The sequence below is a fragment of the Rhincodon typus genome, chromosome 17 (genome assembly GCF_021869965.1).
Source record: "Rhincodon typus isolate 14 chromosome 17, sRhiTyp1.1, whole genome shotgun sequence".
NCBI lineage: Eukaryota > Metazoa > Chordata > Chondrichthyes > Orectolobiformes > Rhincodontidae > Rhincodon > Rhincodon typus.
The window spans coordinates 56,286,199-56,301,718 of NC_063348.1; the positions used below are offsets into that span (position 1 = coordinate 56,286,199).

General features: G+C 41.2%; 1 protein-coding gene across 1 annotated transcript in view; it reads right to left on the reverse strand.

Annotated features, from left to right (window-relative positions):
• nav2a (neuron navigator 2a) overlaps window positions 1-15,520 on the reverse strand; it is a 1,048,499-nt gene that overhangs the window by 30,954 nt on the left and 1,002,025 nt on the right. The window contains exons 17-21 of the mRNA XM_048606898.1: window positions 10,665-10,748; window positions 9,938-10,049; window positions 8,819-8,967; window positions 3,967-4,145; window positions 1,505-1,661 (exon numbers count right to left, since the gene is read on the reverse strand). Coding sequence (XP_048462855.1) covers window positions 1,505-1,661; window positions 3,967-4,145; window positions 8,819-8,967; window positions 9,938-10,049; window positions 10,665-10,748 — 681 coding nt within the window. The remainder of the gene's footprint in view (window positions 1-1,504; window positions 1,662-3,966; window positions 4,146-8,818; window positions 8,968-9,937; window positions 10,050-10,664; window positions 10,749-15,520) is intronic.

Consider the following 15,520-nt stretch of genomic DNA (forward strand, 5'->3'; position numbering starts at 1 on the left):
CTGACCTATCTCCTCCCTACCTCCCCACCTACACTCACCTTTACTGGCTCCATCCCTGCCTCTTTGACCTGTCTGTCTCCTCTCCACCTATCTTCTCCTCCATCCATCTTCTATCCACCTCCCCCCTCTCCCTATTTATTTCAGAACCCCCTTCCCCTCCCCCATGTCTGAAGAAGGGTCTAGGCCCGAAACGTCAGCCTTCCTGCTCCTCTGATGCTGCTTAGCCTGCTGTGTTCATCTACACCTTGTTATCTCAGGACTCAATCTGTTGTGTAATTCCACAACTAAAAACTTATCAAGAGATAAAATGGAATCTGAGTGGAGATGTGGGAGGTAAAAATCTATGGAATCACTTAAAAAATATTTAGCTGCAGTGACAAGAGCTGATCATAGGTCGTTCTCAATGAGCAATAATGGATTGCGTGCCGAATCTCACATGCACCGATCTCATGATAGAGGCAAATGAGCTGGATACCGTGTCAGTGAGACATTCTTAATTGTAATTTGCATATTCAAATCCAGTTTGTGCTGAGTGAGCTTTGCTCATCTCAGCAACTTCAACATAGAGACTAGGAGCAGGAGGAGGCCATTCGGCCCTGGGAGCTGTTCTTCAAACACAGGCTTGGACTAGCAAACTCAGGGAGATCCAACTGGGCTTAATTGGACAAGAGAAGGGTAAAGATGCCCTAGTCCTGCTCAGCTGCTGGGACAGAGCATATATCAGAACACAACAGGAGTAAGCTCTGCTGTAATACTTCCTGTGTCAAATAGCACATGAGCAGTCTCTGTTTCAGCTCACAAACGGGCAAGGTAGTAAATGGTTTCTGGTCTGTGTACAGCCAGACACCTGTAGGGGGCAATACTTTAGGAGAAAAAAAAATTCCTAGGCATCATTACTATTGCTGAATCCATAGTCCTATAACGCATCATTTTAAATGATATAATCTTGTATATACAGGGTTAAAACAAATGTTATCTAGTACCTGTTACAGGTGAATGTTATATATTCACATTTTGCTTTCCCTCATAGCGTTTTGATTAGTAAGTAATTTCAGACAAAAGGTGTCCATTTTAAACATTCATCTTTCCTCACATTGCAGTCTGATCTTGGCTGAAAGGACAAATACCCAAAAGCTGAGTCAAATCCTGACCCATGTATAAGTGTGGCCTGTGTGATCCTGCTTGGTGAATGTTCCTATCTTCCCTGTGCAAACCTTGGCCTGGAGTGACCCAGAACAGCTTCAGGCACTAATGCAAATCATCACAGAGAGGTAATCCACACCCCTTCACATTGCGTGCCACAACTGTAATTTGGCTAAGGAACGTTTTGATCCAGAGGCCCTGGATAAGGTTAGAGAAGACAACTGGATTGATTCCAAACATCAAAGTCAGTCAGTCACCTCAGCATTTAGGAGAACAAGAGCTATTTGAAACATACATTCTTGGCCAAGTTAAATAATACATAAGCTCACATTCAAGAAAATCAGAAGGCGAGTCTGCTCACCTGCATCCTATTCATGGCCTCACGCAGTTGATCAAGTTGGTGAGCGGAACTCAGTGCTTCAAGTCGAATGTCTGTCAACTTCATCTCTTTTTCTCTCAGCTCACCGCGCAGCTGAATAATGGTCTCAGCCTCACCGTCGATACATTCAGAGATGCTGCTTGGGAGACAACAGGAAAGGGAGGCAAAAACCACCACGGACCATTATTAATCCATTCACTCAGTGACCCTTCCATGCCAACTCCCTGATATAACAAAGACAACTAACAAACATCTTGCAAGCACAAAATGATAGATTTGAAATCTACTTAATATGCAAATATATTCTTAAACGTTAGTATTATGTTTGTGACTGGAAAACTAAAATGCACCACAAATCGGCAGAAGCTCTCACCATGGCCTTTCTGCACATCATAATAAATAGGGGGAGATGATGGCATAGTGGTCATGTAACTAGATTGATACAAGTGTTGCCATGGAAAATGCACCAGTTAGATAACAGCAGGCAGTTAACTGCCCTGAGAAAAGAACCAGCGAACGCTGCCACCTATTTTGCTGATGTGAAATTGGGGCAGAGTATGACACAGACTTTCTGTCCTTAAGAAAAAGGCACTGTGTATTCTTTCTCTCAGGATTGTTGAGCAAACGTTTGCCAATGGCAAAAATGTCCTTTTTTACCAGGCCACCTCAGCCTGTAAAATCTAGCCCATGATACTTGTCCTGCCTAACAATTCAACAGGAAATCAATATGCAATGATATGTCATCACTCCTTATTCAGTGCATTTATTCCGTTTTGCAGTTTATAAAGCAGAATGTGACTGGTAAAAATGAGGATTGAAAGAGAGACTGGCCTCAGAGCTCTCTGTGACACAGATAGGTCAAACTTTCTGCCTGCATCTCGTTGATGCTGCAGCATGATCAGAATCAAGCCCACGACATTCCGTCTGTAGTATATCACAGAATATACAGTACACTGAAGGCAAATAGAGTTCCTCAGTAAATGAGTAAACTATGCTTAAGATTAAGAAGTTACTGGAACAGTATGATCATCAATTGAGGAAGGGTAATTTGCTTTAATAGTGAATAGGCAAATTTTTAAAAGATTAAAATGGTTAACAACATGGTGTTTGCTTTGGCACAGCTCAATATTTAATCTGTGTGAATAATTATGTATCATTTCTGATATATCTTTGACAGCAAAACACACGTAAGTGATTATAAACAAGAGAAATAAACTGAATTAAAACACGGGTTTCAAGTGCAGTTCAAACATATTTCTCCAGTTCCCATTGAACCAAATGGAGAGGACTTCCACTGAAGTTCTTGGTGTCAAGTTTCTCAAGCGTTAATGGAGCTGCACTCATTCTGACAAGAGGACAGCATTCCTGAAGATATTTCTTGTTCACGGTGGACAGACATGAGGGAGTCAGGGAGTGAGTTATTGGCTACAGAATTCCAAGTCACTGACCTCCTCTCATTGCCATTGTATTTATCTGGCTGTTACCATTCAGTTTCTGGTCAATGATAGCCTCCAGGAATTGTTGAAGGATTCAGAATTGGTAGTGTAGTTGAACATCAACAAGGAAATGGCTAGATTTTTTTGTTGGAGGTCATTGCTTGACACTTGTGTGTCATGAATATTACTTGCCACTTATTAACCCAAGCCTGAATGTTACTCAGGTCTCACAAATTCAGACAGTATCTGCATCATTACGGCACTGGTCATTGTGCAATTATTAGTGAAATTTCTCACTTCTGGCCTTTTGTTACAGGAAAGGTCATGGAACTCCTTCAGAGATGTCCTCGGGCTAAGGTGATTGACCCCCAACAGTCACAACCATCTTCCTTTGAGCAATGGGATGTGGTTATCACAGGCAAGGCCAACATTTAATGCCCTTTAGCTGAGAGACTTTTTAGGTCTTTCACAGGGTAGGTACGTTTAGTCCCTGAAGGGCAGCAACAAATTAGCTGAGATTTTTTTATGTCTATCAGTGATAGTTTCATGGTCACTAGCTGTCAATTCCAAATTTTATTAATTGAATTTAAATTCCTACTAGCCTGGATCTCTGGATTACTAGTCCAGTGATGTCACCGTTACTGTGCTACCTTCCTATTTACCTCCCTGATACCAACTGATTTCAATTTTGCTGGAGTTCCTTAATGTCACACTCTCTTCTTTGGTAAGACAAGGCATAGCCAAAGCTGGTCAATGAGGAGTTGGGGACAATGGCTGTATGGTACAATTTGGTGTCATTGACTGCATCACCTTGTTGCTTGAATGGTTATGTGGAGCTTGTATCGTACGGGTTAAACCTATAATGTATACCCTATGGGACCTCAATTATTGGTACACATGTTACAGTTAACCATTGCTGCATAGTCCTCCATCAGGAATACACGTCTGACCCACAGTTGCAAACCATCTGAGTGTCTGCATACCTATGGTAAGTAAAAGTCTACGTACAGTGAGTTGGAGTGCGATGTTCTCATCAATGGGGTTGTGGGAGTAGATCCATTATGAGCAAACTTGGGGGATGAAGGTAAGGAAGAATCGGGTGTATTCATTTCTTCAATATCCGAATGAGATGAAGCTGATTTAGGAGACTTCTTTTTGCCAAATGCTTGCTTGAAGGAACTTCTTAACTAAACAAGGCAAATATTTATAAAGGATGTAAAGTGTGTATTTGGAAGGAAATACATTTGTGAAGATCTTCATACAGATATTACACACATTTTGCAGAATAGATTAGAAATCGTGCGTATGTCACATTGTAATATGCTTACAGGTGGCTCTCTGGCATGAATAAAGATACCTCTCCCTTTCTTGCATCAGCCAGTTACAGGAAGCATGGCAAAAAGGAGTTCAGGTGTCAATCTCCTGCTTCCATATCAGTGGAAATCACGGATGAACCATGTCAAAAACCATTCTCAGGCTTGCCACCAATCTCCCGCTGATATGATGTGGCTACGGGGAGATTCGCCAAGCAACTAAAACCTGATTCAGTACATGACATAAAAAGTGATAATGTCTTCAACACAGAATCATAGAGTCATAGAGGTCTGCAGCATGGAAACAGGCCCTTTGGCCCAACTTGCCCATGCCGCCCAGTTTTCGCAATTTCAACTAGTCCCATTTTGCCTGCATTTGGTCTATATCCCTTCATGCCTAACCCATTCATGTACCTGTCTAAATGTTTCTTAAATAACGAAATTGTACTTGCAACAAGATTGCCTTGAGTCTAACCTCATATTAAGGTATTGCTTAAAACCATAACTTTATAAACCAGAATATCGCAAGAAAGATTTGCCTTCAGTAGCTTGTCTTGTTCTGTAACCTGGGAGAGAAGAATTAAGTTTGAATCTCACATTGGCTTGCTGCATTATTAAAGTGGACCACACTTCAACCTTAACGACTTATTTCAAAGTATTTTTCACTTTGTGTAACAACTTTTTCTGATAATTCTGATCATAACATGAGTAAAGTGCATTTCACCATCTTTTTCCCCAAGGTGAGTAGGTTAAATCCCTCTGAAAGTTCCCACTGGGTTAGAATATTAGACAGGCAACCAAAAGAAAACACGTCAGAATGAGAAGCACATTACAGCACAATCCAAACAAACAAGAAGCATTGAAAACGGCAACATTGAAATGAATTGCACATTAATAATGCCTGGATTTACGTATGATTCAGAGAAAATTCACTCCAGAAACCAGAATTGAAATTAAGACCAGTACGGAAGATATCTAAGGATGCATCGTGATTGGTACTGTCACCCACTGGGATAGCCAGAAGGTACACTTTGCAAGGTAGACACGGATCTTCACACACCAACACAAGTTCTCTTCTCACCTGGCCAAAAACTTTCAAATGTGTACTTACAGGAAAGTACAAAGTGTTCAGTTGAGACTGGGATTTAGAAATTCCGGTTTTGTAGTTTAGAGTCCAGCCTTACTCACCAACACACATGGCTTCACAGCAACAACACTGACTTTTGTGTTGTGTTTGGGTGAGGACCAAAGTCAGCAAAGACTTAAATGTATCCAAACACTACAGCAATATGTCTCATTGGCGACATTAATCTGACAAAAAAAAAGCCGACTCTATTTTGCTTGTCCGCTGGATGGTAACTGGGCAATCGTGGTCTAAAGCCTTGGGCCATACGTGATCATCCACACTTTCCTGGGGCCTCCTCAAGGACCTTTCCAGGCAGGAGACTCATTCCTGGCCTCAGAAACCTTGCCACCTGACTTACCATTGTATGGGCTTGTACCCCACCCCACAACCCAATGCACCCCTCATCACCAGCAAAACCCATTCCCACCCATTCTATTCTAGGGATAAAATTGACCTCCCAGCCTTAAAAAAAAATCAGCATTCATCTAACTTTGTTATCTTTATTAGAGGAAGAAATGCTAATCACGAGTTAATTAACTCGTTCAAGAAGGCAGCTCATCACCAACTTCATCGTAGCAACTTGGGATAAGCAATAAATGTAGGCACAGCCCACTTCCCCTGAATGAATAGAAAGAAACCAAATCAATTATAAGGTTAAGGTTTAAATATCATAAAAAGTATTCAAAAAGTTATCATTTAAAACTATTTTTCCAAATATTATTCTACATTAAATGATCAAACTGCTCCAAAATCTTTCCATTAACCAACAAGCTGAAGACTACACTCAACTTCATTCACTTTCTCACCATTATTTCAGGTTTCTTTGACCTTGTTACATCACACCACTCAGGAGATACCACAAGACAACCAGCAAACATATATATCTTATGTTCAATGCTATAGAGTATAGAGTTATTTCCTCCTTTTCATTTGTTTGCACTTCTTCACAAAGAGGACCTGTTCTAACAATCCATCCTCCAAAGAAGGGGAGTCTGACATATTCCACACCCAATAAAAAGATTTCTTGGGTTCCACTGTAACACTTCGAAGCAGCTCATATTAAAAGTTTATTACATGCCACACAGTACACAACAGTATCCTTGAGGAATGACTTAACATTTATGAAATATCTGTGTGAAATACTCATCTGAAATTATGATGTGATAATTAAGGCATGCCGAAGTAAGTAGTATTGCCACAGCAGTACAGAAGGGGCACATCATCAGGCAAACACAGAGGGAAGTTGGCAAGAACCTCTCTTTTTAACTGTTTCCTGATTTCTGTGCTGTACCAAGGGTTTATTATGTCATGCTAGATTTAAGGTGATCTGCAAGTACAAGGTCATACTTACCTCATAAACCTGCCATGAAGTGTGCAAGCACAGGGAAAAAGAAGAGAAGACAACAAGCTAATTTTAATTTTGAACAAAGTAAAAAATCTATTTGATAAATAAATTCTACAAAATGCCAATGGTGAGAGTGGCTGCGAGCAAGCGAACTCGACAAAATAAAAGCAGAAAGTGGTGGAAATACTCAGCAGGTTAAGCAGCATCGGTGCAGAGAAAATCAAGAGTTTATTAAACCTTAATTCTGTTTTTTGCTTCACAGCTACTGCCTGATCTGCTGAGCATCTGCATCACTTTCTGATTTTACTTCAGATTTCCAGCATCAGCTGTATTTCGCTTTTGGACAAATGAAGATCTAGTTTCCACAGTGCCGTGAAAACTTGGGAACCTTTCTGGAATTTATTTGCAGCAATGTAGAACTGGCAGTACTAAGTTGCAAATCAATTACTACCAGAAGGGAAATGAGTACATAATTTGCTGTGGTGGTTTAATTATGAACTGTATATTCTAAGTGGTCAGAGCTACACTAACAGGACACGATTAGAATAGTTCTTAAATTACATACATCAAAATAATATTATTTGCTATTGAAATTTTAGTGGCATTTATTATAGCTACTTAAACAATCATTTAACAGACAGAATGGGTCTTAACTAAACAACATGCAACAAGATGAAGTTTACTATCAGACAAAATAAATCATAAAATGAATATCAAAACATTAAATTTTTTTTCTATGAACCCTTTCTGAACTATTAATGACCTAAAATGCTCACCATTAAAAATGTCACTCTATAATTTCACATCAGAGTTTGCACACAAGCTAGGCAGCAAACATAGCCAACATAATGAATGCTCAACTTTCAGCAAAATGTATTACAGTGGTCTCGACAAACACGTGATCAGATTGACTACTGCTAGCTATAGATCCCCCACACTCCATCTAACAGGTCCTTTGCAGATACCTGGAATGCCTTCTTACAATGTCATCTTGCTGAACAATTTTCTAAATCAGCAACTCAACTTCTTAAAGAGACTAAATAACCCGAATTCTGTGATTAACATTTTCATGTTCCAACATCCTTGAAGGAACGAGAAACAGTCAGAGAGCCGTAGATCCATACAGAGAGGTGGCATCTGTGTCTGCAGCTTCTCAGGCTATTGGTCTTGGCTCAAATTGAACAAGTGGGACCATTTAGAAAGCTGGGGTCAATGTTTTGTGACGACATGACGAGTAGAGGTATAGCCCCATAACCATAAAATCATATTGAGGATGGGGCAGGAGCCTCAGGAACCCAGTAAAATTAAAGTAAAAAATCTATTGAACAACCATGGAGGTAATCTACATCTATATCTGCATACGGAGGTACCTGGTTACATGTGCAAGGAAGAAAACAAACATAAGATTGAGGTATCCATTAAAATAACAGAATAACCATGGTGCTGAGATACTGCAACTTAATTCACAGAATCCAGTGCTTGTGCATGCAGCCTACAAACCAATAGTGCATATACGATTCACTGAATTAGTTTGTGATACCTTGTTCTTACCAGATCTTTATTTAGCATTTTGTACTCACCGCAGATTATTGGAGACTATCAACAGACCAAACATGCTCAATTCTAACACACTAAAATAATTATTAAATTAGCTTGCTCTTATCTATTTTGCGTGCACTCACTGATCATTTCTGCTTGTTGATTGTAAATTGGAGAAACTGTCAATCAAGAAATCTTATAGGTATCAACGTGAGAAAGAGAGTAAGCCTTTTTTCACCAAAGAAATGAGTTTCCATTTTTGAGCTAAAGCGTTATGCAAAAATATCTGGGTGATATATATAATCACCGTATTGTCAGAAAGCAACAGACATTGCATTTGTTGCTGAACATGACATCACTTCACAATTATAACAATCTCCTTCTTTTGTACTATGCTCATGCCTTGTACCATGTCCAGGAAAATAAAACTCCCTTGAGTTGTGAGCACGGCCTGGATCATTTGTAGATTTGTGAAGGGCACTATGGGCTGAAGCTTGATTTTAAAAACATTCTCAAAGTTTAAAGCCATGGACTTACCCAGTTCTTCTTCTTCTTTTTCTTGGAATCCACCTCTGCACTGCTGCCCACACTAGAATGGCTGGTAGCACTATTAACACTGGACACACTATCTGATGAATGCTGCCTCCGAATCCTCAGATCTGCTGACTGAGATGTACCATTTCCTGCTGTGAAGAAAGTGCAGAGGCATCAGAACTCAGTCTTTCCAATTGCGGAGGGTAGTTAAGACTCAGACCAGGTAAGGACGGCAGATTTCCTTCCCTGAAGGACATCGGTGAACCAGATGGGTTTTACAACATTTGACAACGGTTGCATGGTTGCCATAGATAAGTTTTTTTTATTCTAGATTTACTAACGGAGTTCAAAATTCATTGTCTGCTGTGGTGAGATTCAAACCCATATTCCCAGAGCATTCGCTTGGATTTCTGGAATACTGGGCCAAGTAACATTACGACGATGCCACTTCCTCCCCTATACGTAGCTACAGGCAAAGACTGAAATGACAACATTGTGGCACGGTGTGTGTTTATCTTGTTTGTTAAAGGGCTTGTATGTTAAACCACTGTCCAATCATTAACCACCTTAGTTGGACATGTGGTTCATAGTCCCCCAGTGAACATTATCTATCTAGTTTTATCTTCAAATAACAATGGTTTTTTTTCACAATCCTTGTGAATGATTTGTAGGCTTACATCAAAAAAGACCAAAACAGATCTAACTGAGCCAGGAAAGATATGGATCTTTGTTAATAAAAAAAGTGATAAATGTGTGTTGCTTATCTTTTCACTTCTGTTGTAATGTTCACTTGTACACAAATATAATAAAAGCCTAAAAGCCTACAGCATACATGATCTTGGTAAAACTTTGCTAATTATAATGCATTTCCATTGAGCTCAAACCAGGGAGATAGTTTGATGCTAAAGCACATCTGAGTTAAAGGTGTTTCAAGTGTATCAGTTTGCTTCCTGATCACAAAGGAAGAGATTCTACAATCCTTACAAATTACATTTGTGCACTGATACATGATTGGATCTGTAATTATATATCATCACGAAGCATGAGTAAGACCATCGCAAACAATTCCTCGCAGAGAACTCTTTAAGCAGTACATGATAACACTTCGACAGGCTTCCTTACCTTTACAGGACAGTTCTGGTGTGTTGATGACACCATTGATTGCAGCTTGGGCAGCAGCATTCTGCTTCTTGAGCAGTTCGATGGTTTTTCTCAGTTCGTTAAGTTCAGAATCCTAAACATGAGAAAAATGGCAGGCATTAAGTCATTCCTTTCAAGTGAAAATAAACTCCATTTCATTATTATCTTGTTTAACTGTAATGACTTACTGGCTTTTCTCAAAGCTGAAGTACTGTTTACTGTGGAAAACATATACAAATTAAATTATAAACTGTATTACCCAAAGTAGTCTCATTGGCATTAAACTTCTGTTTCTGGGCTGTATAATCATAAGGTATAACATTTGTTGACATTACAAGAACAAGACAATCCCTTGGGCATGGGAAACAATGTCTGATCCACTGCTGTTTCAGCAGCTGCTCATAGCCACATGGTTCACTTAAAGATACCCGGTGGGTTCTTGCGGTACAGTGGTAGTGTCCCTATCTCTGAGCCAGGTGACCTGGGTTCAAATCCCACCTGCTCCGGAGGAGTGTAATAATATTCTATGAAATGGTTCATTAGAAAATACCAAAGACAGCTTGTCTAATTTACCCTGGAAGTCACTTATCCCTTATAACTTCCACTTGTCCCAAAACCAACCATCCTCCCAGTACCCCAATGCTTTCAAAACGTTGTTGAAGCTTAATACACCAGAGTACACATTAAACTGGTCACAAGCAACACTGACCTTCTGTTCAGCAGTCATGGTTAAACTTTGCAATCTTCCTGTCATGTTTGCGAGGCTTTGCTCAAAGGCTGCCACCAGGTGAGCCTGTTTGTTCGAAGCACAAAGAGTTTCCAATAAAATTCATGTAGCAAATTACATCAGCAAGCCAGCAGGTGACATGATAGAGTAGTGGGAATGTCATTGGACTTAGATTCCAAGAATAGAAGACTGGAGTGTTGGGGATATGGGTTCATATCCTACCATAGGAGTGAGTAAAGTCAGTTTTTTTTTAATTAATTCATTCATGGGACAAGGTGTCACTGACTGGGTCAGCATTTATTTCCCATCCCTAGTTGCTCTTGAGAAGGTGGTGGTGAGCTGCCTTCTTGAACTGCTACAGACCATTTGGAAGACATGGTAGTACATTTTCATGCCTTGATGAAGAGTGGGATGAAGGGGAACTTGCAGGTGATGATGTTCCCAAGTATCTGCTGCCCTTGTCCTTTTGGATGGTACAGACTGTGGATTTAGAAGGTGTTGTCTAAGGAACACTAGTGAAATTCAACTAATAAATCACAAACTGAAAGTCAATGTCTGTAATGATGGCCACAAAGCTATTATCAGTTGTCATTTGAGTCATGAATGTCCTTCAGGGAAGGAAATCTGCCATCCTTACCCGATCTGGGCAACATGTGACTCCTTACCCACAACAATGTGGCTTTTAACTACCCTGCCAATGTCAGGACACATATGGAAATGAAATCGAAAGCATTAAGTGTCCACTGATAAAAAAAAACACTCTCATTGATAAAGGCCTGTCAACTATGTTCAGTTTCAATCAATGACTTAACCCCTTATAAAGTCAAGTATTTGTTTGACAGCATCACTTCAAAAACTTTGTATGCACTTGGAGGAGCCAATCAAGCTACTGACAGGCACCTCACTGTGATAATGAAAGGTTTGGATATTAGTCATGGAGCACAAATCCTTTACTGATAACCATTCCACCTATGTCAGCAGGCAGAGTGGAACAGCAAAAACTTCTTTTCCAAACACTGCAAAACTTTCTCAAACTTTAAAGGTCAAGTAAGTTAAATGATTTGACAATGTGATAGTTCTAATGAGCATCTCAGTTTCAGTGAGTTTTATATGGTTTTTTAACACATATTCATGTTTACTTTAAAAATCTTAAATGACAATGACCTCTCCTAAAGTGCACATTGTGTCTCCCAAAAAGCATCTGACCTCTCCTAAAGGCGTCCATAGGATCTATCCAGAAACTGACCCTACCTCTTCAAAATACACTGGCAGCTTTAAACATGTTCCTGCAAGGCCTAAAGTCCACAGGTCATGGTAGGGATGTTACAAGAGCACATACTGGACCTGCCTAAAGGCAGTTGTAATTTTCACTGTGCAACTGCCTCACTAATGTGTAAAATACAACCTCTCCCCTCCACCCTGAAGAAAATGGTGGCTTCTGAGTCTAGATCCCAGTGCCATTTTGGTTAAATCAGAGCCGTCCTGCACTGTAAGTCCAAAATGGCATATTCTGGATTGTGAAACACAAACAAACACCCATTCCAAGGACCTCAGGACATAGTCACAGATATTTATATTTAGCTTCAAGAAATGTCGAAATGTCCAACATCTATTGGTGAGAATGGAATTTAGTCGAACTTTCTAAGCATCAAGTGAAAGCAGAGTGAGGGAAAACAAAGGGAGCTGTCCCAACAAAAACAGAAGTTGCTGGAAAAGCTCAGCAGGTCTGGCAGTATCTGTGAAGGAAAAAACGGAGTTAATGTTTCGGGTCCGGTGACCCTTCCTCAGTACTCAGTGTCCCAACTCAGAGTCAGAGGGATGCCACTTAGGTACACATTGGGAGTCAAGAGAACCCTACACAAAGACAGAACATCAAACTTGAATCAGTGTTGCCATTAACTAAATTAAGTTGATGGAAATGGTTTAGATGGGAGACAGAATGAGAGATGAAGAGTCCCTGAACCAGAGGAAGATCTTCAATATAATCTGTGTGAAGAGTTGAAATAGCATCATCACCTCAACACTTTTCAGATTTGGAAACTATGCTATTTTAAATGCTGCATTTATTCTGTTTTGGCATAAGTTATAAAAATGGTACAGACTGAGGATGCAAAACCGAAACTGAAAATAAATGAACAATTTATTAACTCTGTCTGAGTCATCAGCAACAAAATGCTTTCAGCTCAATCTGTCACTGCAGATAGGATTAGAATACAGGCACTTAAAATGGAGCTGAATTTGCTATTTGCATTTGAGGAACAAGATAGACATGGAAAGAGAACACGTGAAAGAGATGGTGTGAAAGTAAGAACACGCAAGGGCGAGAGCAGAGATAACATGGGAAGAACAGCACATGTGAGAGTGTACAGGACAGAGTGAGGGAGAACGTGCAAGAATGACCACACGTGAGCTAGAGAAAGAGAATGAGGGAGATAAAGGGAAACAATGCAAAAGAGAGGGTATGTGAAACAGATATGGTGAGGGAGATAACAAGTGAGAGAACATGTGAAAGATAGAGTGAGAGAAGGAGAGAGAGAACAAGCGAGAGAGAGCATGAAAAATAGTGTGAGGGAGAGAGGCTGTGTGAGAGAGAAAGCATGAGAGGAAGTGCGAGAGGAATAGCATGACAGCAAAAGAAATCCTGCAAGAGACAGCACAAGAGCAAGGGCAAGAGAGGGAGTACAAGAGATAGGATGTGAAACAGATAGAATGAGGGAAATAGTACAAAACAGAGCAATGAGAAGGGGAGAGAGATACAGTGTTAAATAGTACTAGTGAAAATGTACGAGTAAGGGAGGGCAAATAAGAGATAGAGAGAGAGCGAGAGCAACAGCATGACAAAAGTTCACAAGAGATAGATAGCACAAGAGATGAATTACAAAAGATATGCAATAGTAAGAGAGATAGCACAAGAGGGATTGTGTGTGAGAGAGAGAGACAGTGAGAGACTCAGAGAAGCGAGAGAGAGTGAGAGACCAAAAGAGAGTGTGAAAGAGTGACTTGGTATTACCAGAAGTTGGGAAAGGTGCTAAGATGATGAAAGGTACCTGACTTATTATACTTATTAATGTCATTTCAAAAGCTTAGATTTTAAAGCTGTATTTTCGGGTTGGTTACTTTTCTAAATGTTTTAAACAATAGTTAGGTCCTTCTGGAACAATGACCTACTCCATTACATGTCAGAAAACAGGGAACTCCTGGATATTAATGAAAAATTGTTTTTACTGTAGTGGTTTATGAAGGGTGCAGTAAACATTGAACACCATTAGCTTTGCTTTGATTCAAGATAATCGGGGATTGATTTTAGTTTAGGAAACTCGAGACTAAAAGTTTTTAGAGCAATCCAGAGGAGATGACCATGGTCAGAAGTAAATATACCTTCCCACCTAGAAAAGGGATTTTTCAGAGCAATCAAGGAAATAAATTATCTCAGCGTAGAAGCTCAGCTTGTGAAACTTTCAAACCAAAAGTATTTGGTTAGAAATCTGTAGGATACTAGATGCTGAAGAAGTCTAAACTCACTTTTGACAGTATTCATGTGAGAAAACTTCATAGTTCACAGGATAGAAACTGGGGTCCATCAGTTAAATCAAACTTAAATAAGAGATAACAAGGTGTAGAGCTGGATGAACACAGCAGGCCAAGCAGCATCAGAGGAGCAGGAAGGCTGACGTTTTGGGTCTAGACCCTTCTTCAGAAATGGGGGAGGGGAAGGGAGTTCTGAAATAAATAGGGAGAGAAGGGGAGGCGGATAGAAGATGGGTAGAGGAGAAGATAGGTGGAGAGGAGACAGACCGGTCAAAGAGGCGGGGATGGAACCAGTAAAGGTGAGTGTAGGTGGGGAGGTAGGGAGGAGATAGGTCAGTCCAGGGAGGACGGACAGGTCAAGGGGGCGGGATGAGGTTAGTAGGTAGGAGATGGGGTGGGGCATGAGGTGGGAGGAGGGGATAGGTGGGAGGAAGGACAGGTTAGGGAGGCGGGGACGAGCTGGGCTGGTTTTGGGATGCGGTAGGGGGAGGGGAGATTTTGAAGCTTGTGACCCCACCACCAAAGACATTTTTCCCTCCCCACCCTTATCTGCTTTCCGGAGGGACCACTCTCTCCGTGACTCCCTTGTCTGCTCCACACTCCCCTCCAGCCCCACCTCACCTGGCACTTTTCCCTGCAACCGCAGGAAGTGCTACACCTGTCCCTACACCTCCCCCCTCACCCCCATCCCAGGGCCCAAGAAGACTTTCCACATCAAGCAGATGTTCACCAGCACATCTGCTAATGTGGTATACTGCATCCGCTGTTCCCGTTGTGGCCTCCTCTACATCGGAGAAACCAAGCGGAGGCTTGGGGATCGCTTTGCAGAACACCTACGCTCGGTTCGCAAAAAATAACTGCACCTCCCAGTCGCGAACCATTTCAACTCCCCCTCCCATTCCTCAGACGACATGTCCATCCTGGGCCTCCTGCAGTGCCACAACGATGCTACCCGAAGGTTGCAGGAACAGCAACTCATATTCCGCTTGGGAACCCTGCAGCCCAATGGTATCAATGTGGACTTCACAAGCTTCAAAATCTCCCCTCCCCCTACCGCATTCCAAAACCAGCCCAGCTCGTCCCTGCCTCCCTAACCTGTCCTTCCTCCCACCTATTCCCTCCTCCCACCTCAAGCCGCACCCCCATCTCCTACCTACTAACCTCATCCCGCCACCTTGACCTGTCCGTCCTCCCTGGACTGACCTATCTCCTCCCTACCTCCCCACCTACACTCACCTTTACTGGCTCCATCCCTGCCTCTTTGACCTGTCTGTCTCCTCTCCACCTATCTTCTCCTCTATCCATCTTCT